This window comes from Eumetopias jubatus, unplaced genomic scaffold (assembly GCF_037043125.1).
Source record: "Eumetopias jubatus isolate StellerSeaLion01/CBP00866 unplaced genomic scaffold, mEumJub1_p1.0 scaffold_1, whole genome shotgun sequence".
Taxonomy (NCBI): domain Eukaryota; kingdom Metazoa; phylum Chordata; class Mammalia; order Carnivora; family Otariidae; genus Eumetopias; species Eumetopias jubatus.
In genome coordinates, this window is record NW_028274807.1 from 2,975,647 (window position 1) to 2,998,674 (window position 23,028).

At 42.7% G+C, this 23,028-nt stretch overlaps 1 protein-coding gene and 1 pseudogene across 1 annotated transcript in view; one reads left to right on the forward strand and one right to left on the reverse strand.

Annotated features, from left to right (window-relative positions):
* Positions 1–23,028, forward strand: part of HSF2BP (heat shock transcription factor 2 binding protein) — a 96,892-nt gene that overhangs the window by 15,839 nt on the left and 58,025 nt on the right. The window contains exons 4-6 of the mRNA XM_028126426.2: positions 9,107–9,256; positions 10,973–11,105; positions 22,648–22,765. Of these exons, the coding sequence (XP_027982227.1) occupies positions 9,107–9,256; positions 10,973–11,105; positions 22,648–22,765 (401 nt within the window). The remainder of the gene's footprint in view (positions 1–9,106; positions 9,257–10,972; positions 11,106–22,647; positions 22,766–23,028) is intronic.
* LOC114226407 (phosphatidylethanolamine-binding protein 1 pseudogene) lies at positions 2,645–3,936 on the reverse strand (annotated as a pseudogene).

Here is a 23,028-nt window from a genome sequence, read left to right on the forward strand (position 1 = left end):
CGGTTAAAAGTTTTCAGAAAGAATTACGGATGCACAGGTACAGAAAAATCCAGGGAAGTCCCCGGTGCCCTGTATCCGGTTTGCTCTGTGGTAGTCTCTGGCCTCACTGCAGCGCACGGCGAGAGCTGGGAGACCAGCACCTGGACGACCCACGGGGTGTGTTTGTTTGTCCCCGGTGTTGCACGCACGTGTGTGTGTGTGTGACTAGTTCTGTGCAGCTTTTTAAAAAAGGTTTTATTTATTTGATAGAGCATGCCGGGGGAGGAGCAGAGGGAGAGGGACGAGCAGACTCCCTGCTGAGTGTGGAGCCCGATGCAGGGCCAGTCCCATGACCCAGAGATCAGGACCTGAGCTTCAAGAGTTGGACAGTGAACCGACTGATGCCCCCCGGCACCCCGGTTCTGTGCAGTTTTATCACACGTATAGATTCATGTAACCACCACTACATTCAACATACTGAACTCTCTCATCAGCATAGAGATCCTTTCATACTCCCGTGCTACAGCCACACCTGCCCTGTTCCCTACGCTTACCTCCTGGCAACCACCAACACATAGTTGCCACACATTAATCTCTATAATTTTATTTCAAGAATGTCATGAAAATGACTTTTTTCACTCAAATTCATTCAAATTCTTGCTTGAATCAGTAGTCTGTTCCTTTTTATTGCTGTATAGTATTCTGTAGTATGGAAATATCACAGTTATTTAACTTATCTACCATAGAAGGACGTTTGGGCTGTTTCCAGTTTTTCACTATTATGAACAGAGGTACAATGAACATCCGTGTATAGATTTTTGTGTGATTGTATGTTTTCATTTCTTTGGGTAAATGCCCAAGAGTGCAGTCACTGGGTTGTATGCTAATGCATGTTCAGTTTTTTGTTTTTTTTAAAGGTTGATTTATTTTAGAAAGAGAGGGGAGGGGTAATGAGTGGGGGGAGGGGCAGGGGGAGAGAGAGAGAATCTCCAGCAGACCCCCTGCTGAGTGAGGAGCCCGACAGGGGGCTAGATCTCGTGACCCTGAGATCACGACCTGAGTCAAAACTAAGAGTTAGTGGCCCGACCGACCAAGCCACCCAGGTGCCCCTGCATGTTTGGTTTTGTAAGAAAGTGCCAAGTTTTGCGGAGTGGCTGCCCCATTTTACATTCCCTCCAGCAATCTAGGAGTGATTCATTTCTTCTACATCCTACCTGGCATCTGGTGTTATCACTGGCTTTATTTCAGCCGTTCTAGCAGATGTGAGGTGGCCTGACTTTGCATTTCTCTCCTGGCCAGTCATGTTGAGACCTGTTAACATGCTCATTTGTTGTCTGTGTACCCTCTCCTGTGAAAGATCTGCTCATGTTTTTGCCCACTTTCTAATGGGATTTTTTTTTTTCCTGTTGAGAGAGTTCTTGATGTATGCTAGATAGAAGTCCTTTACTGGACACGTGGTTTGCAAAGAGGTTCTGCCAGGCTGGGGCATGTCGCTTCATCTTCTTCATGCGGTTTTTCGCAGAGCACAAGTGTTCAGTCTGCTGAGGTCCAGTTTGTTGATTTTTTTCTTCCATGATTGTGTGTTTAGTGCTGTAAGAACTTTCCTCATAACCCTGGGTCCCCAAGATTTTCTTTTTTTTATATATTTTTATATGTTATATTTAAATTCTTGATCCATTTTGAGTTAAGTTTTGTATAAGGTATGAATTTCAGTTGAGGTTTTTTTTTGGGGGGGCGGTCCAGTTGCTCTTGCGCTTTGTGGGAGAGATGATGTTTACTCTGTGGACCTGCTCTTTGCCTCTGTGAGTGATCAGTTGGGCATATTCGCCTGGTGTGTTCTGGGTTCTTCGCTCTGGCCTGTCGATCTGTTCTGCCGGAGCTCACTGGCGCTGTTACTGTGGTCACGTAGTGAGCCTCAGCATTGGGTAAAGCGATTCTTCCCATCGAATTTTTCTTCCCCCAGATTGTCTAGACAGGCCCTTTACTTTTCCATATACATTTTATAATAAGCTTTTCGGTATCTATGAACATTCATGCTGGGATTTTGCTGGGAATTGTGTCATGCCTGTATGTCAGTTTTGGGAGAACTGCAGTCTTGTCTATGTCGCGTCTTGCAGTCCATAAACAAAGCATGTCTTTCCACTTCTTTACATTGTCTTTAATCTCCTTTATCAACGGTTCATAATTTTCAGCACACAGAGCCTATCCACATTTTGTTAGATTTTTTACTTAAGCCTTTCATTTTCTTTTTTTTGGTTCCACAGAACGTTTTTATTTTTATTCAACTCTAAGCAAGTAGCAGAGTTAATACAGCATTCTGGAACTCCAGACTGGCTTTTCTTCTACCAGTGAAGAGTGATCAGTTTAATAGTGCAGACTTGGGGGTTTCTCACCACCTCTCACCCAGCCCCCAACTCATTTAGACGACTGCGCAGAACCACAAAGCAACTCTCCCTATTGCTGTTTCCAGTACTGCTCTTTTTTTTTTTTTTTAAAGATTCTATTTATTTATTTGACAGAGAGAGCGAGAGCAGGAACACAGGCAGGGGGAGTGGGAGAGGGAGAAGCAGGCTTCCCACTGAGCAGGGAGCCCGATGTGGGACTCGATCCCAGGACCCCGGGATCATGACCTGAGCCGAAGGCAGATGCTTAACGACTGAGCCACCTAGGCGCCCTCCAGTACTGCTCTTTAAAGGAACCAGAGACACTGACCCCCAGGAACCAGTCCCAGACATAACATACTGGGGACTAGTGGTGTGAGAGACACTGTCATGAAGACGTGACCCAGAAGATGCCATTATGCACAGTTCCAGACTGAGACTCGCCAAGACAGAGGCAATGAATCTGTTTTTTTTTAAACCTTTCTTAAAGATTCTTTGATGCTCTGCTCTATTACTGTAGACCTGATCTTTTCACTTGAATTTTTTCTTCTTTAAATTCTGGGTTGCTCTTCTTATGTTGACAATTTTATCACCCCATCCTACTACCAACATGTCCTCCAAAACAGAGTTCAGATTTGATCAGAACATAAAGGGAATGATCCTGTCGAATTACAAAGGATAGGTAGAAGGAAAGGTCCCCGTAAAGCACTATCTGTGAGAATGGGAGGGGGGAAGGGGAGAAATCTACCGGCATCACTGAGCTTGAGAGCACTCCTGGGCGTCTCCAAGATGTTCCCCTCTCCTGTCTTGTCTTGTCTTTTTCTTTTTCTTTCTTTCTTTTTTTTTTTTTAAAAGATTTTATTTATTTATTTGACAGAGAGAGACAGCGAGAGAGGGAACACAAGCAGGGGGAGTGGGAGAGGGAGAAGCAGGCTTCCCGCCGAGCAGGGAGCCTGATATGGGCCTCCTGTCTTTTCTTCACTTCCGGACAGCTGCTCACAGAGTTGGGCACACAGTTGTCCGATTCAGCCTGGTAACACATGCCGGCCGCCAGGGGCCCACACTCATAGTTTTTATGGAAAGATGCCACTTTGAATTTACCACAGTGGTCTCCAGATTGGTTGCTGAGAATGGCCTTGTCACACTTCAGTGGCCCATCCTGCTTGTAAACCAGCCAGACGTAAAAGTGAAGGCCTTGGGAGGCCCAGATCCCATGTAATCGGAGAGAAATGTGCCACTGCTGATGTCCTTGCCCTTCATGTTGACCACCAGAAAATGGTGCCATTGCCTGTATTTGGGATTCTTCCTGCTGGGAGCATCTGGGTCTGTCATGACCAAGGTGCAGTGTTTACCTGGATCAAGGCCATCCTGTGCAGTACTGGTGGGCTGGTTCTTAACCTGGGGGGTGTCAGCCTTTGCCCAGCTCGTCGACCTCTGCCCTGGTGTATTTGACTTGCAATGGATGCTGTGGCCACTTGTCGACTTCCTGCAGGCTCAGGGGCCCAGACTATTTGCTGAGGTCCACCAGTATTGTGGGGCCGAGCTGGGCAGACAGTGGTGAGTCTTGGCAAGGCATAGGCCTGTAGCACTGACTCAGAGCAGTCTGCACACTGGCCACAGGAGACGTGGGACCAGCAGCCAGGATGCATTTCTTTTTCTTTTCTTTTTTTCTTTCTTTCTTTTTTAAAAGATTTTATTTGAGAGTGAGCGAGTGAGAGAGCACAAACAGGGGGAGCAGCAGGAAGAGGGAGAGGGAGAGCAGACTCCCCGAGGAACAGAGAGCCCAATGCAGGGCTCGATCCTAGGACCCTGGGATTATGACCTGAGCTGAAGGCAGATGCTTAACTGACTGAGCCTCCCAGGTATCTGGCATTTTGTTTTCTTTGGAACAATTTTAAATGGTGTTGTGTTTTAAATTTTAGTTTTCACTTTTTTGTTGTTAGCATATAGCAATGTGATTTCTTTTTGTGTGTTGATCTTGTAACTTGTGATCTGGCTGAACTCACTTATGAAGTCTGAGAATTTTTTTTAGATTCCTTGAGATTTTATGTAGACAGTTCTAGCTCTTCTACTCTCTCTGCCTTTTGTTTCTTTTGTGTTATTACACTGTCTGGAAGTTCTGCCACTGTGTTAAATAAGAGTGGCAAGAGCAGACAGTCTTGCCTTGTTCCTGACCTCGGGGGAAAGCAATCTCTCACCAGTAAGTATGATTAAAAAAAAAAAAAATAGACCTTGTTTTTTCTTTTAGTTTTTATTTAAATTTCAGTTAGTTACACACAGTATAATATTAGTTTCAGATGAACAATATAGTGGTTCAACGCTTCCGTACATCACCTGGTGCTCATCAGAACAAGTGCCCCCCTGACTCCCCATCCCCTATTTCCCCCATCCGCCTGCCCACCTCCCCTCCAGTCACCATCAACGTCTTCTCTAGAATTGAGTCTGTTTCTTGGTTTGCCTCTCTCTCTCCCCCCCCTTTGTTTTGTTTCTTATATTCCATGTATGAGTGAGATCATATGGTATTTGTCTTTCTCTGACTGACTTATTTCACTTAGCATAATACTCTCTAGCTCCATCCATGTCATTGCAAATGGCAAGATTTTGGGGTTTTTTTGTGGCTGAGTAATATTCCATTGGGTTTCCAGCAAAATTGAGTGGAAAATACAGAGATTTCCCATGTACCCCCACCCCTATTCGTTTGTAGCCTTCCCTGTTATAGACATAAATATGATTTTAGCTGCAGTGTTTTGTAGATGCTTTTTATCAAGTTGAGGAAGTTCCCTTCTATTGCTAGTTTGTTGAGAATTTTTATCACGAGTGAGTGCTGGATTTTGTCCAATTTTTAGAACGTTTCTATCACATACTTGTTTGTAGTCAGTCCTTGCTCCCTTGCTCAGCCCTAGGCAACCGTAGATCTGCTGTTTCTATAGATTTGCCTTTTCTGAATATTTTATAGAAATACAGAAATACAATATGTAGTATTTTATGTTTGGTGTAATGCTTTGGAAGTTCATTTATGTTAGCATGTGTCAATTGTTTTTCCTTCGTATTGTACCTCATTTTCTTTATCTTTTCACCAGTTGATAGACATTTAGTTACTTCCGATTTTTGACTCTTATGAATAATACTGCTATGAACATTCATGTACAAGTGACATATATTTTAATTTTTCTTGGGGGTTACCTGAGAGTGAAATTGTTGGGTCATATGGTGAGTATACGGTTAACTTTGTGAGAAACTGCCACACTGTTTACCAAGAGTGAGTGTGCCATTCTGCATTCCACCCAGCGATATGTGAAGTCCTACTTTTCCATATTCTTGTGAACACTTGGTATTGTTGGTACTTTGAGTTATGGCCATTTTCGTGAGTGTGTAATGGTATCTCATTGTGGTTTTAATTTCCATTACCCTCATGTTGAACATCTTTTCATGTCATTCATATATTTTTTGGATAAATGTCTGTTTACATCTTTTGCCTAAATTATGTTTTTGTTATTGAAACAAAGTTGACACACAGTGTTACATGAATTTCTGGTGTATAACTTTTGCCTGTTTTTTTCCCAACCAACATCATCTATTTTTTTAAATTTAAATTCAACGTAGTTAACATATAGTATATTACTAGTTTCAGAGATAGAGTTCAGTGATTCATCAGTTGTAATAACACCCAGTGCTCATTACATCATGTGCCCTCCTTAATGCCCGTCACCCAGTTACCCCATCCCCCCACCCCTTACCCCTCCAGCAACCCTCAGTTTGTTTCCTATGGTTAAGAGTCTCTTGGGGCACCCAGGTGGTTCAGTCAGTTAAGCGTCTGCCTTTGGCTCAGGTCATGATCCCAGGGTTCTAGGATCAAGTCCCGCATTGGGCTCCTTGCTCAGTGGGGAACCTGCTTCTCCCTCTGCCTCTGCCCCTCCCCTCTGCTTGTGCTCTCTCTTCTCTCACATGCACTCTCTCTCTCAAAATAAATAAATAAAATCTTTAAAAAAAAAGGAAATAATTTAGTTTATCACTTGTCTTTGTACTTTCTTGATGGTGTCTTTTGAAGAGTAAAAGTTTTAAATGTTGATGAAGTTCAATTTATTATTTTTAATGGATTATGATTTTGTTATGATAGCTAAGAAATATTTGCCTAACCCAAGGCCACAGAGGTTTTTTTCCTAGAGATTTTACATTTAGGTCTGTGATTCATTTTGAGTTATTATTATTATTTTGCATATGAATATCTATCTAGTTGTTTTAGCATCAATTTGTTAAAGAGACTATACTTTTTCCGTTGAATTGCCTTGGCACTTCTGTTAAAATCAATTGCCGTAAATGTTAATGTTTCATTGATCTGTATGTCTGTCCTTATACTAATACCACACTGGTTTGATTTCTATAGCTTTATAATAGGTTTTTGTTTTTTGTTTTTGAAATCAGGCAGTGTTAGTTCTCTTCAACATTGTTTTTCTTTTTCAAACTTATTTTTGCATTTCCGTATGCATTTTAAAATCAGATTATCTGTTTGTACAAACAAGCCTGCTGACATTTTGACAGGGATTTGATAGACATTGAATCTGTAGGTCAAGTTTGGGGAGATTATCACCTCACCTACATTAGTCTTCCAGTCTATGAACATGGTATGTCTTTCCATTGCTTGACATCTTCTGTAGTTTTTCTAAGTGATGTTTTGTAGTTTTTACTATACAGGACTTAAACTACTTTTCTTAAGTTTATTCCTTTTTCTTATTTTTGATGTTATTGTGGATGGAATTACTGTTGTTGAGTTTTTCTTGATATTACTGTACTAAATGTGCAGCCCTTTGTCAGGGCATGCCTGCCTGTAGCCACCAAATGTGACTGCAGTGAAGACCATCCTGTCTGGTCATTCTCAGCAGTTACTGTGTGATCTTGTCAAAGAACCATCATAACCAGACTAATTGGAATACAGACTGCTTCAACTGTGAGAAAGGCTAGAGTTCGGAAAGGAAGTGTTTGATGTAGGTTTGCACATGTCCCCCTGACTTGAGTGGGTTCGGCTGCAGACCCCTGAAGAACAGAACTAGGAATCCAGACGACTACTAGGATGAAACCCGAGTTTGTAATCACCTAAGGCAGTATTAGCATGTGTCGTAGGTTCAGTGACCAACTTTTCTCCTAAAATGAGTGTGAATATATGTCTGAATGTGTATGGAACTCTGCATACCAAATGCATCATCCCAGGTAGATGTGAATGGGCCACCCCAGGTCAAGATTCATTTGCGGCCCATTGCTTCTGTTTCTTCCCCTCTAACTGTCCTGCACTCACCTCTCTAAAAGAAAAACCTAAAACATCTAGAATACTTCAACTTTTTAAAAGATTTTTATAAAATTTATTTTTATTTTGACAGAGACACAGCGAGAGAGGGAACACAGCAGGGGGGGTGGGAGAGGGAGAAGCAGGCTTCCCGCTGAGCAGGGAGCCCGATGCGGGTCTCGATCCCAGGACCCTGGGATCATGACCTGAACTGAAGGCAGACGCTTAACGACTGAACCACCCAGGCGCCCCTAGAATACTTTAACTTTTATTTATTTATTTATTTATTTATTTATTTATTAAAGATTTTATTTATTTATTCATGAGAGACAGAGAGAGAGAGAGAGAGAGGCAGGGGGAGAAGCAGGCTCCCAAGGAGCAGGGAGCCCGATGCGGGACTCGATCCCAGGACCCTGGGATCATGACCTGAGCCGAAGGCAGACGCTTAACCATCTGAGCCACCCAGGCACCCTAGAATACTTTAACTTTTTAAAAAGATTTATTTATTTGAGAGAGAGTGTGTGTGCATGCAAATGGGGAGAGGGGCAGAGGGAGAGGGAAGCAGACCCCCGGCTGAGCGTGGAGCCTGACATGAGGCTCGATCCCACCACCCTGAGATCACAAACTGAGCCAAAATCAAGAGTTGGACACTCAACTGATTGAGCCACCAGGTTTCTATATTTCTTAAGTTTATCTCTTGTTAAGTAAGGAAACGCTCTCACCTTTTGAGGGAGCTTCAGGTAACAACAATAGTGCAACCAGTGGTGGAGGTCGGGGGAGGTCGGAAAGCCCCATACTACCCAAGAGCCACCTGAAACGAGGCTTTAGGCTTGTTTGTGTGGTCTAAGGGACTATCAGGAGGACAATTCACTGTTAAGAGCCCTGGCTGAGATTTTCCAGCGGTGCTCTTCAGAAGCCCCACTGACCTCAGTCTTCCTGTCATGCTGGCACTCAGCTTGCCCTGTGCAGCATGCCTGGGAGGCCCTCCTTCCCACTTCTCTCTGTCTCTGCCCCATCTGTCCTAGCTGGGCTTAGCTCTGTCATTTGGTGTATTTCCAGTGGAGTGAGCCATCTGGGGCGGGGGGGGGGCAGCCTCTTCTACTAGAAATGGTGCTCTGTGGACTGCTGTGTTCAGTTGTTACTTTGTTCAGGTGCCCCCATCGGTGTTCTGGGTATAGCCACTTGGGACCTGAGGTGCCTTCATTTTGAATTCAAGATGAATTCAGGTCTTTGGCAATATTTGTAAACTCTAATACAGCAGTATGTTCTTTTTTGAGAGTGTTATTTTTCCTCTGAAGTTTTAAAAGATCTAGATTATGGCTGTCTAAGGACCAGTTTTCATTTGCCAACTGTTTTCTGTAATTCTGTGTACTTTTTTTTTTTTAAATCTTTGAATGAGAAACACAATAGAGTTATTTCAAGGTTGAATGCTATTCATTTTGCTGATTTTATTCTGTTTTGATTTTAGGAGAAACTTGCTCTTCGACAGCAGCTGAATGAAGCAAAGCAGCAACTCCTGCAGCAGGCAGAATACTGTACGGAAATGGGAGCAGCAGCCTGCACCCTTTTGTGGGGCGTCTCCAGCAGTGAGGACGTGGTCAAAGCCATTCTGGGAGGAGTAAGCATGACCACTGGGCTCCCTGGATGTTGTCCATCAGTGTTGATGGAACCCAGAGGGTACAGAGTATCTACTAAGGAGCTTACAGATGAAGACCATGTCTTATGTTCATTCATCCAGCAGTGTGTAGGGTCTGATGTAAGCTGGTGCTCTAGGGGTGTGTGAAATGAGTGAAGTAAGACCCCTCCTTTCCCAGAATCTGTGTGGTGCTTGTGGAGATAGTACCACTTCAGTATTGTTCCCTGACACCTATACACATTTAACAGAGTTTAAGTGCTTCTATGTAGGTTATCCCATGAGTAACATGATATTTGATTTGTTGAAAGTTACATGTTATTTATGTATTTATGTATGTTAATAGTACGCACACACCCTCCCACACACTCAGAAACTTCCCAGAGGAAGAGAGCTTTGACATGGGCTTTGATGAACTCGAGTAGGTGGCAGGGCAGATAATGGGGAGGGGAGAGGAGTGGCATCATCAGAGGCACGGGCTGAGAAGCCTGAAGTTAGTGTTGGGGGCCATGCGTGGGTCAGTGGACACACAGTAGAGGGTCAGTGCAGTAAAGTCATAGGGAGATAACCCTGCAGAAGTAGGATGCAGTGTGATTTTGGAAGGCCTCAGCAGCCAGGTTGCTGATTTTACCCAGTAGGTGATAAGACTGGATTCCTGGGGTTTTGAGTAAAAGAATGGTGGGGCAAGAGACTTCGGGAAGATTGTCCTGACTGTGAGTGAGGTAGACGGGGGCGGGGTGGGCGTGGGAGCAAGACAGGAGGACTAACTGGAAGGCCCTTCAGGGCTCAGGGCTCAGGCACGCCCTGCTGTGAGGGGCGGGGAGGGCAGGTATGGTGCCAGGGGGCTTGTGGCTGCACTCTAGGAGGAGGGTGTGGTTGTGAATGGGAATACAGATGCAGGGGGAGGTTTCGACAGGAGGCCAGCGATCCATTACTTATGACTTGGAGAAACAAAAATTGTGTGTGACTTTAGTGGAGATTAATTGTATTTTAACATTTATTGAGCTTTATTTAGGTGTAATTTACACATAAAATTTACCCATTTGTGAGTGTACAATTTTAGTGGTTTTAGCTCATTTCCAGAGTTGTGTAATCATCCCCACAACCCAGGCTCAGAACATTCTATCAGCCGATGACGTTGCCTTGTGCCGTTGGTAAATGTGTCGGCTTTGAGGTTATCCCTTAGAACTCTTAGCACCCCCGGGAAGCGTTTCAAAAGTTCTGTGTGCTTGGAGGGACTTCTGCTAAGTAACGAAGATTTAAAGTGCCCAACAAGCCTGCTCGCTGCCTTCGTCTGTTGACATGTTGACGTTTCTGTTAAGATTTTGTTTGAAACTCCGTTCTCCAATGGTTGAAACCTGTGGCTTCATGCCTGGAATCAACAGAGAATGTATTTTTCTAGCATATTCCTAGTGGATTTTGGATGAACCCATCCTGATACTGCCACCACTGTAAACTTGTGCTGTTCCCTCACATATATTTTATTTTGCTCCTTCCATCAGTCTGCAGGGTAATTTTTCTACAGATTCCAAATTTCCTTTTTCTGTTCTTTTCCATATGGGAACTTGGAATGAGGGAGCAGACTTTTAAATACTGCTTCTGTCATTAACACAGAGTCTTCCTTTTGTGCCTTTGTACTCTTGTAATGTTTTGTACCAGTATTTGTGCGGGAGTGTGATACTTTCCTTTCCAAACTTTCAGGATAAAGCTTTGAAGTTTTTCAACATCACTGGTCAAACAATGGAGAGTTTTGTGAAGTCACTGGATGGGGATGTCAAGGAGCTTGATTCCGATGAAAATCAGTTTGTGTTTGCTTTGGCTGGGATCGTAACAAGTAAGTCATTCTTTTGAGATGCAGTGACTGTTAGCCGTGTGTCTGGAGTGGTGATTATAGCTGGGGGTGTGTATGCAGGAACGTCTCCTGGAACTTTTTCAGTGTCCTGTGGTTCCTACCCTAGAGAACCTGATCTTGTGGGCCTGGGGTGGTACCAGGTGTGTGTGTTGTGGGGCACCCCCCCCCCCCAGGCGAATCTGATAAGCGTCGGTCAGTAAAAAGACTGATCTAGGAAACAGGATGGGTTTGCCTGTTCTGTTCAGTTCTGTGCATGGAAGGAAGTCAAAACAAAAATATGTTTAGTTACTTGTTACTGGAATCATTTTACGAACTTTTAGCTAAAGTAGAAGCCTTAAGCGTAAGCGAAGCTCTTGCTATTGTTTTGGTACAATAATTAAAAAAATTCCAAAACCCTAAATTGTCTCTCAAAGATGACAGTTTTTCTAGGATAGAATTCTATGGCAAAACTGCTGTCAGGGATAAGGCTAAATAACTAGATTATTAATAAATCCTATCAGTATAGTGGGAGGTGGTAGATACTAGTGAGTATTACGGTTCTGATGTCAGTGAAGTAGTTAGGTCTATTGCCGTGACTGTTAGATTTACTCTATGTATCTGCTCTCTCCCATTGCTCTTTCCTTTCTGCTCTGTCCTGTGCCACTCTTAGGGTAATTCTCTGCTATTAGAGAGAGAGGAAATCTTATTTTTCCTCATGGCATTATCCTTCATTTACCGAAATCCTAATAAGGTAGATCCCGTGTAGACATTTTCTTCATAATCCCTTAAAAATTGGTGATACTTCTTTGAGAAGGATATTGAGATTCTGACGGTGTCTGGGCAAGTCCTGGTTTAGCCTGGCTCTTCTCCAGGATTGCATGGCATGCTTCTGACAGGGCATCTTCAGGTGGAGAGGGCTTGCATTGCTCCACTTTTTAAATTGTTTTAAGGTCTTTTTTAAAACAGAAGGCATTTGCAGACTTGGTGATTGAATTCTCTGCTGTTTGCTCGGGACCCCAAAGCCCTGTGAAGAATGTGATTTGTCATTCTGCTAAGCTGTGAATCTGAGCCGCTTGAATTGCTGTATGGTGCGTGGGGGTGAGGTGGTTGGCCAGCAGGTAAAGCAGCCATGTTGTCCAATAATACGAACTCAGTTTGGCCTTGTTTATAGCTACCTGGAGTGGCTTACGTGGGAACTCACAAAGAGTTGGAAAGTGTGTACTTAAATTTTTCACTTCTGTGTTGTGAATTTTACTGGGAAGATTACTTACTATGGTGGTACTTTATTAAAGTGCTGCTTCACAGAGACTGTGGGGTCTCACCTATCTCCAATACCAAGACTCTGTCCAATGGGGAGTAGGCAGTACAGTAGAGACTTTGGGTTGGCTGTCACATAGATCCTCTGCCTTCTAAAACAAGGATTCTTTTTTTTTAAAAGATTTTATTTAATTGACAGCGCACAAGCAGGGGGAACAGCAGAGGCAGAGGGAGGAGCAGACTCCCTGCTAAGCAGGGACTCGATCCCAGGACTCTGGGATCGTGACCTGAGCCAAAGGCAGACGCTTAACCGACTCAGCCACCCAGGTGCCCCAAACAAGGATTCTTTTTTTAAAAAATTTACATATAGTTGGTATTTTGATAGGGATTACCTTAAATGTGTAGATTGCTTTGGGTAGTAGAGACATATTAACAATATTTGTTCTTCCAGTCCATGAGTATGGAATGCCTTTCCATGTCTTTGTGTCATCTTCAATTTTTTTCATCAGTGTTTTATGGTTTTCAGAATACGGGTCTTTTACCTCTTTGGTTGGGTTTATTCCTAGGTGTCTTTTTTTTTTTCTTTTAAGATTTTATTTATTCATTGAGAGAGACAGAGCACAAGCAGGGGGAGAGGCAGAGGGAGAGAGAGAAGCTGACTTCCTGCTGAGCTGGGAGCCTGACTCGGGGCTCGATCTCAGGACCCTGCGATCATGACCTGAACCAAAGGCAGATGCACCTAATGATCTGAGCCACCCAGGTGCCCCTATTCCTAGGTGTCTTATTGTTTTTGGTGCAGTTGTAAATGGGATTGATCCTTAATTTCTCTTTCTGCTGCTTCATTATTGGTGTAGAGAAATGCAATAGATTTCTATACATTGATTTTGTATCCTGTGACTTAACTGAATTTGCTTATCAGTTCTAGCAGTTTTTTAGTGGAATCTTTCAGGTTTTCTTTATAGAGTATCACAACATTTTTCACAGAGCTAGAACAAACAATCCTAAAATTTTCTGGACCCACAAAAGACCCCAAATAGCCAAAGCAACCTTGAAAAAAAAAAAAGCATCACAATTCTGACTTCAAGTTATATTTCAAAGCTGTAGTCATCAAAACAGTATGGGATTGGCACAAAATAGACACATAGCTCAGTAGAACAGAATAGAAAACCCAGAAATGAACCCAAAATTGTATGGTCACTTAATCTTTGACAGAGCAGGAAAGACTATCCAGTGGAAAAAAAAAAACCTGTTTCTTCAACAAAATGGTGTTGGGAAAACTGGACAGCAACATGCAAAAGGATGAAACTGGACCACTTTCTTACACCATACACAAAAATAAATTTAGAATGGATGAAAGACCTAAATGTGAGACCTGAAACCATCAAAATCCTGGAGGAGAACACAAGCAGTAACCTCTTTGACCTTGGCCAAAGCAACTTCTTTCTAGATAGGTTTCCTGAGGCAAGGGAAATAAAAGCAAAAATAAACTACTGGGATTTCATCAAAATAAAAAGCTTTTGCACAGTAAAGGAAATACTGACAAACTGAAAGGCAGCCTACGGAATGGGAAAAGATATTTGCAAGTAACACATCTGACAAAGGGCTAGTATCCAGAATATGTAAAGGACAGATACAGCTCAACACCCAAAACACAAATAATCCAGTTGAAAACGGGCAGAAGACATCAGCAGACATTCCTCCAAAGAAGACATCCCGATGGCCAACAGACACATGAAAAGATGCTCAACATCACTCAGCATCAGGGAAAAACAAATCAAAACCACAATGAGCTATCACCCCACACCTGTCAGAAGGGCTAAAATTAACAACACAGGAAACAACAGGTGTTGGCGAGGATGCGGAGAAAGGGGAACCCTCGTGCCCTGCTGGTGGGAACGCAAACCGGTGCAGCCGCTCTGGAGAACAGCGTGGAGATACCTCCAAAAGTTAAAAATAGAACTCTTCTACGATCCAGCAATTGCACTATTGGGTATCTACCCAAAGGATATGAAATCACTAACTTGAAAAGATATGTGCACTCCTGTATTTGTGGCAGCATTATCTACAATAGCTAAATTATGGAAACAGCCCAAGTGTCCATCGACTGATGAATGGATAAAGAAGATGTGGTATATAGTCACAATGGAATATTACTTGGCCATAAAAAAGAATGAAATCTTGCCATTTGCAATGACATAGATGGAGCTAGAGAATATCAATGCAAAGTTAAATAAGTCAGTCAGAGAAAGAAAATACTGTATAATCTCACTCATGTGGAATTTAAGAAACAAAACAAACAAGAAAAGGGGAAAAAGAGAGAGAGAGAGAGAAACCAAGGAGCAGACTCTTAACTCTAGACAACACACTACACTGGTGGTCACTGGAGGGGGAGGTGGGCCGGGGGATAGAGGAAATAGGGGGTGGGGAGTCAGGAGTGCACTTGTCCTGATGAGCACCGGGTGATGTACGGAAGTCCAGTCACTACATTGCACACCTGAAACTAATATTACACTGTATGTTAGCTACCTGGAATTGAGAGAAAAACTTACAAAAAGTTAAAATTTACATACAGTAAACTCAACTCACCTGTGTCATGGACATAAGAGCTCCCGAGACTTGATAGCAGAGCACCCTTGTGTCCGCGACCATCACTTCTCCCTGTCTTCCCACATACTCGCACTACTGCAGGCAGGCAATGTGGGAAAGAGATGGGCTGCGAGTTGAGGCCCAGGGGCCAGTTCGGCTTCTGCCTCTGACCAGCCCTGTGTTCTTGTGTCCGTGACCCTCGGTTTCATCTTCTGAGGAGTGTCTCAGACCCCACGTGGTGACTGAGGTCTGTGCTAACCCTAGGCTTGAGTGGTTGTGCCTGTGGAAGGAGAAGGTGCCAGTTCTGTCCCTTGACCTGTTTGTGGTCTTGTGTCTGCTAGTCTGAGTCTGCAGGGAAGAGTCCGTGGATAGCACTTGGGTGGTTTCCACTCTTTGGCTATTACAGGTCATGCTGCTGTGAACATTCATGTAGAAGTTTCTGTGTGAACGCATGTTTTTGGTCCTCTTGGGCATACACCTAGGAGTGGAATTGCTGGGTCATAGGATAGTTCCGTGCTTCACTTTCTAAGAAACTGCCAGACCATTTTCCCCAGCAGCTGTGGCATTTTACACTCTGATGGCTACTTTTTCCTGTGTCTTCAGGACAGTCCATCTTTTTCTGTGTGTGTGTGTGTGTGTGTGTGTGTGTGTGTGTGTGTGTGTGTGTATCTTTGGTGTTGTTGGAGGTGGTTGAGCTCTAGGAGAGATCATCAGGGACTGCCTAGATCCTCACCACTGTTGGATGCCCTTAAAGGCGAGGCTGGCTTGTAGAGAGCTGATCTCCAGTTTGAGCACCGATCACCGTCATTTTATCCTGGTTCTGTGTCTGAATCATTTATTGAATTTACTGTCAGGACAGTAGCCAAACAGAAGCATTTAAGACTCAGGCAACAGATATGGAGCCGTGTACCTGGAAGCAGTAGAAGAAGAAAGACACTCTGAAACCATGACCCAGGTGACTTCATAAGCAGCCCGGAATTGCCCCTTTTCCCTAGTGAGGTAAGACCCAGCAACAGGCAGCACTGAGGCAGGCTCTGGGCAGGAATGTCCTTCCTAAATTCTCTTCTGGCATGGACACTTCTTGCACCACAGAGATAACTAGGAGGCTCTCTGTCATCAGACAAGTGTAATAAGGGGCTGGGTTGAGGGTGTGCCGTTGACATACTGTCTTATGAAAAGGAGGAAGGAGCACTGTTTCATGATTAGTTAACTGACTGGAAGAAAAGTGCTGGTATTTCCAGTTAGTGTTTGGGATGATACTGTGATGCCATAAGGCTAAAAGGTGATCCTAGTTCAGGCCTGAAGACTGTTGAATTTGGCTGAGTGGCAGTTGCTCTGAAATAAGTAGGCAGTAAGCCTTGCCTCCTGGGTCAAGGGACAGGCTCTGAGAGGAGGTGGGTCTTTGATGTATGCCTTGTTGTTGAGGTAACATTCCTAGAGCATCACTTTTCAATCTCAGCACTAGAATTTTCTGTTGTGGGGGCCTTCCTTTGTGTTGTAGGAGGTTAGCAGCATGCCTAGACTCTACACATTAGAGAGGCCTGTAGTAGCCCCCGAAGTGTGACAGTCAAACGTGTCTCCAGATATTGCCGAGTACCTCCTGGGGGCAAAATCAGCTTTCTCTGCCACTTTGAGAACCACTGCCCTAGATCATTACCTTAACCTTTCATGTACATAGACAGATTTATGATACTCTGGGATATGAGAGGTAATTGTTGAAAGAAATTTTAGGATCATTGAAGGCATTTTTTGTTTCTGTGTTCCATGGGCATGGTTCTGACATATTTGATTTAGTCCAGTCACACAGAGGTCTTGCTAATTCAGGAGATTTTGGTATGTATTATTTACAGTATCTGGTTAGTCATAGAAATTTTCTTAATTGTCTTTTAGTAGTTGGTCTTGGATAATTTTGGATATTTTGTAATCTTTCCTTAGATAATAGCTTTCCTTCAGTTGACAGAGTTTGGCCTAGATAATGAAATGCTGTTTTGTGGAATTGGAGTGTTTTCTTAGATGCTCATGTCTCTTCACCTTGCTCAGTGAGGAAATAATTATAGTCAACCTTAAGAGTTTTCCAGATTAATGGAACATAAGAGGCAGTTAATGTACATGTTGTATCAGAGGGATCCCCAACAAAGATTCCATCCAAGTATCCTTAAGATCTGGGATTAAGATCTGAGAGAAGAAGTGTGGAACTTCACTGAATTCCTGGGGATATAACTTTCTAGGTGAATTGTTGGTTTTTCTAGGTGAAGGCAAGTGAATTGGCCAACTTTATAGAATGGGACACTAAAGAAACCTGAGCATTAGTCTGTTCCTGTAAAGAATTTGGCTTCATCTTAAAAAAAAAAAAAAAAAAGAACGGCTGGGTGGCTCAGTTGGTTAAATGTCTGGCTTCAGCTCACGTCATGATCTCAGGGTCCTGGGATCGAGTCCCACATTGGGCTCCCAGCTCAGCGGGAAGCCTCCTTCTCCCTCTGCCTGCTGCCCCCCCGCTTGTGCTCACTTGCTCTCTCTCCGACAAATAAATAAATAAAATCTTAAAAAACAAAAAAGAATTCGGCTTCAGAAGAGATAGGGTGGGTGGCATATTGCTAGGCAGTACAGCAAAATGGGGTGTAATTATCTTGTTACTCGTTCACAGATCTTGGATGAATCCGTATCCTTGACCATGAGGCTTTTTAAAAAAACAGGTGACACTAGGTGATTGCAGGGACTGGTACAAGGAATGAGTAGTCCTTTTTCTATGAAGCTGGTCACAGTTGGCCTGTGGCCTTCTGAGGCTTCAGCTCAAGAGGGCATCGAGAAATTAGGTAAAGATTTAGCAGAACTCTTTTGGCTTTTGGCCTGGTTCTGTCCATAGAATCTTTTCCCCATAGAGATTTTGGGACACAGTTCATTCTTGGTTATTTCTTGAATCATACGTAGTTTGGACAAATTAATATTCCGATCAGCCATAATTTGTGTATGGGAGAATTCTCTGGGATTTCTACAAGTCATCCTTCTCTAGTCCCACAAAAATCAGATCACCCAAACTACGAGCAAAACTGAGTTCTGGGGGCCACTTCCCAGTGGGACTGGGCATCCTCTTAGCTCTAAGGGGGGTTTCCATAAAAAGCGTACAGAGGCAGAGTTTTCACATTGAGACTGCCCGTGGCCCTTGGCTCTCTCCCTCACCCCTGACAGCTGAATAATTGACTTGATAAGAAACTACTACAGCAAATGCAAAGAAACAAAAAACAAACAATAAAACAAAGGTCCCAATATTAATATTAGAGGAAACTTGCTTATGTTTCTTAAAATATGGTATAGTGTTAGTATTGCAGATAAGAGGTTTATAGAGAACAGGTCCAAGATGAACAGCAGCGACTAAGTAATGTATCAAACATGATAATTGTATCTCTGTTGTTACTGTTGTTATTTTTAATTAATTAATTTTTTTTAAAAAGATGTTATTTATTTGACAGAGACACAGCGAGAGAGGGAACACAAGCAGGGGGGAGCGGGAGAGGGAGAGGCAGGCTTCCCACTGAGCCGGGAGCCCGATGCGGGGCTTGATCCCAGGACTCTGGGATCATGACCTGAGCCAAAGGCAGACAGTTAACGACTGAGCCACCCCGGGACCCCTATTTTTAATTTATTTTTAAACAGGTCTTCTGAGATATAATAATATACTCTACAGATCGCCAATTTAAAGTATACACTTTGATGGCTTCATGTGGTTGTGCCTCCACTTCCACAGTTCATTTTGAATCATTTTTATCACCCTGAGAAGAAAGGAAGAAACCCCCCTAACCTTAGCCATCACTCCCCAATACTGCCATTCCCCAAGCTCTAAGCAACCACTGATCTGCTTTCTATCTCTGGATTTGCCTATTCTTGACATTTCGTATGGTAGAATCATAGCATATGTGGTCCTTTGTGCCAGGCTTCTTTCACTTAGTGTCGTGTTTTCGAGGTCTGTCCACGTCATTCCTTTGTATGGCAGGGGGATACTCAGTGTACGGCCATACCACATTTATTCATTTATCAGTTGATGGATGTTGGGTTGTTTCTACTTTTTTGTTATTATTAATAATGATGCTGTGAACATTTGTGTACAAGTTTTGGTGAGGACATGTGTTTTCATTTCTAGGGGTGGAATTGCTGGGTCACATGATCATATGGTTTAAACCATCTGAGGGGCTGTCAGGCCATTTTCCAATTCTACCAGCAATGCCTGAGGGCTTCAGTTGCTCCAGACACTCATCAGTATTTTTTCATTAACTTTCTGATTGTGGCCATCCTAGTGGGCGTGAAGTGGGATCTAACTGTGGTTTTGATGTGCATTTCCCTGCTGGCTGATAATGTTGAGCATCTTTTCATGTACTTATCGGCCATCTGTATGTCTTCCTTGGGGAAATGTTTATTCAACACTTTTGCCCATTTTGAAATTTGTAAAAGTTTTTTTGTATAATCCAGATACCAGTCCCTTATCAGATATGTGATTTATAAAATTTTTCTCTCATTCTGTCAGTTGCCTTACTACTTTCTTGATAGCATCCTTTGAAGTACAGAAGTTTTAAATTTTGATGATATCCAGTTTTTTTTTATCTTTAGTTGCTTGTGTTTTTGGTGTCACATCTGAGAAACCATTGTCTAATCCAAGATCATGAAGATTTATCCCTATGTTTTCTTCTAATACTTTTATAGTTTTAGCTGGACATTTAAGTCTTTGGTCCATTTTGAGTTAATTTTTATGTTTGTTGTCAGAGGTTCGACTTTATTTGTTTGCATGCGAATATCCAGTTGTTCCAGCACCATTTATTTAAAAAGATTATTCATTTGTTCTTTCTCCATTCAATTATTTTGACACGCTTCTTGAAAATCAGTTGAGGAAAATAAAATGAGGGCTTATTTCTGGATTCTCAATTCTACCATTGATCTATATGTCTGTCATTATGCCAGTACTCTGTTATTATTTCTATTGGTGAAAATAAGACAAAATTATTACAACCTAAAGCAAAAATATCAGACATAACACATCTCAACTCTTTGTATATATGTATTTAAGATTTTTTAAAAAAGATTTATTTATTTGAGAGAGAGAGACAAAGAGCATGAGAGAGAGAGAACACAAGCAGGGTGGAGGGGCAGAGGGAGAGGGAGAAGCAGGCTCCCCGCTGAGCAGGGAGCCCAATGCAGAGCTCGATCCCAGGACTCCAGGATCATGACCTGAGTAAAAGGCAGACACTTAACTGACTGAGCCACGCAGGCACCCCAAGATTTTTTTAAGTAATCTCTACACCCAGCCTGGGGCTTGAACTCATGACCCTGAGATCAAGAATCGCACCCTCCTCTGACTGAGCCAGCCAGGTATCCCTCAACTCTTTGTATTTTTATTAGCATACATAACTGATACCAGATTAATTTCTTAAATTATGTAATTACTATGGTAACTTATAGAAATAATTGTAAATAATTTTAAAAATAAACCTAGAAAATATAAGTACATTTTAATAGAAAATTACATTAGCAATCCTTTGTAGTCTTGGAGTTGCCTCATAAGCATCCCAGACAGATTGATGAATACTGGGGCCATGTATAGGAATTAATTCATATTTATTTTACTTGGTAGGTTTGCCCTTTAGTTATTGATACTCAGTGAAGTACAGGACTGACATTTGCTATTCCGATACTGGACAAATGGTATGGGATTTGTTGTGTTTTGTTGGGTGTTGTTGCCTGCTAAGATGCAATGTGTGTTTTGCTCTGTAACGCTTTCTTCAGTGATACCTTAGTGATGTCTTGTTCTCTAGTGCTTATAACAAACCACTTGAAACTTCAGGTCTTTAAACAAGCACATTTACTTTGCTTATGAGCCTGTAGTTTGCTCAGGGCTTTGCAGGGGTGATTTGCTGCCACTCTGCAGTCTATTGGGGCCTCGGGTGGGGCCGCTCAAAGCATGGAGGGTTGGAACAGTGGGAGGCTCGTGGGGGGCAGCTCTCCTCATGTAGTCTCAGGGCTTCTCACTGTGCCCTCTTTCTGTGGTCTTTGCATCGTGGCAGCCTCAGCATAGTTAGAGTTCTTTCTTAGTGACTCTGGGCTTCTTAGAAAAAGTGGCAAGAGACCAAGGTAGAAGCCTTGAAAGTCACACAGTGTTAGTTCTGCTGCATTCTGCTAGTTACACGAGTCACAGAGCAGGGACAATTCAGGGTTTGCATGCTGGAGGCATGGTTTGCGGGCCAGTCATCTCTGGAAACTGGCTACTGAAGGATGTAGCTAGATGTAGGTTTTTCTGTGGGGTTTCTAGGAGGTGGTTGGCTGTAGTTGCTCAAAGAAGGCTTTCCTCTGAAAAACAACCTTAAAATGACTTTCTATGAGTTTATGATGCCAAATGCTTGAAGGTTCAGTTTCCCCACATATGTTTTCTTTACTAAAATTAGAGTATGTCATGTACTAGAAAATATAATTGTCAGGTTCAGATTCATTAACAAAGAAGGCAAGTTCATGTCAGTGAAGGGAAAGTGAAATTATGTACCAGATAACACTGCACCAATTTATGAGGCAAAACTTGCTGGACAGGCAAGCAGAAGTGGGAAAAAATCTGTTAGGTTTAGGAGACTTTAATATCCCTCTCTTGATTCTTCTCAGTCCAGATAGACAAAAATAAACAGGAATGTCCAGGACTGATTCCATAAAGTTGATCTGGTAGCATAGATAAAATTTTATATTCTGCCGTCAGATTGGAGTTAATCAAAGGGAGAACAAATAAGTGGTAAAATTCATCCTCCATTCTTGATAATTAACAGCAAACTGAAAATAGAAGAAAAGTTCCTTAAACTAGTAAAGCTATCTATGAGGATCACACGTGAGATGCGTCTACCTGTGAATTACTGGAAGCACACCCCTCGGAGTCGGGGAGGCCATGGCTGCTGCCCTGCTTCTCTTCCAGTTTGGCCTGTTCCTTTGAGTTAGGAACTTTAGTCCCTGTACTTACACCGAGCTAAAGAAGGGTCCCACCAACACATACATAAGTACCCTGGGAGCACCGATGCAGCCTGATGAGTGTTCGGTGGTACTGATAGAACCAGTACAAGCCGCAGCCTTGGGATTCCAGACGGAGCCCGGGCAGTCACCTGGTTTGATCTCCATGCTGGTTTTGCAGGGCCTCAGGCATGAAGAAACATGATACTTGCCGACCCACACCAGGATGTAAAACTTAGAAAAAGAGCTTTTTCAGGATTGTGTTCATATTCTTTTTTGATCTCATGATTTCAGTTTGCTGTTGTGGTTCAAAGTCATTAGGATTTCACTCCCAGGATTGAAAGTGGATTTTAGTGTCTTTGGTCCCAGATAAAGTAATACGCAACCACCTCAGTTTGAACCCTGACTGCCCAGAGCTGTTTAATCCAGTATTCTGGAGCATGCTGTGGTCAGGTTGCAGACATACTTAGATTCCATGCTCTGTTCCACTACCGAGGCATCTGCTAATCACAGAGGACATTACTCAGCATCTTAATAACTGCTGTGATTGTCAGTTACTCTTTCTGGGCTGTCAGCTCTGTGGATGACGCTGTTTGATAGTACCTCGTGGGCTAGTCTGTGTTTTCATTAGGTCTCTTCAGGAAAAAAATAGCAAAAAATACTCTGTCTCAGGCAGGCTTTTCCAGACTCTGAAATAACAGTGATTTTGATGCTTTGTTTTATCTTTCTGTTGCAGATGTTGCTGCCATAGCATGTGGTCGCGAATTCTTGGTTAACTCAAGTCGGGTGCTGTTGGACACCATACTGCAGCTTCTGGGAGACCTGAAGCCAGGACAGTGTACCAAACTCAAAGTGTACGGTGGATGATATTAAAAAGCTCATGTTTATTTACTTAATAGTTAGAATTTGCTGATTGGGCTTCTTTTTCAAGTAAACACAGTTAATTTGGCAATAGTTCTAAAAAAACAGAAGAAACACATTGCCCGGAGAATTAAGGAATGCAGCATTTATTCAGTACTGTTTTAGAAAAATCTTAAGAAACGAAAACAATGTTCTTACCTTAGAGCAATCAGTGAGTCCCAGATGCTATTATGTGACACTTCAGTTTATATTAATT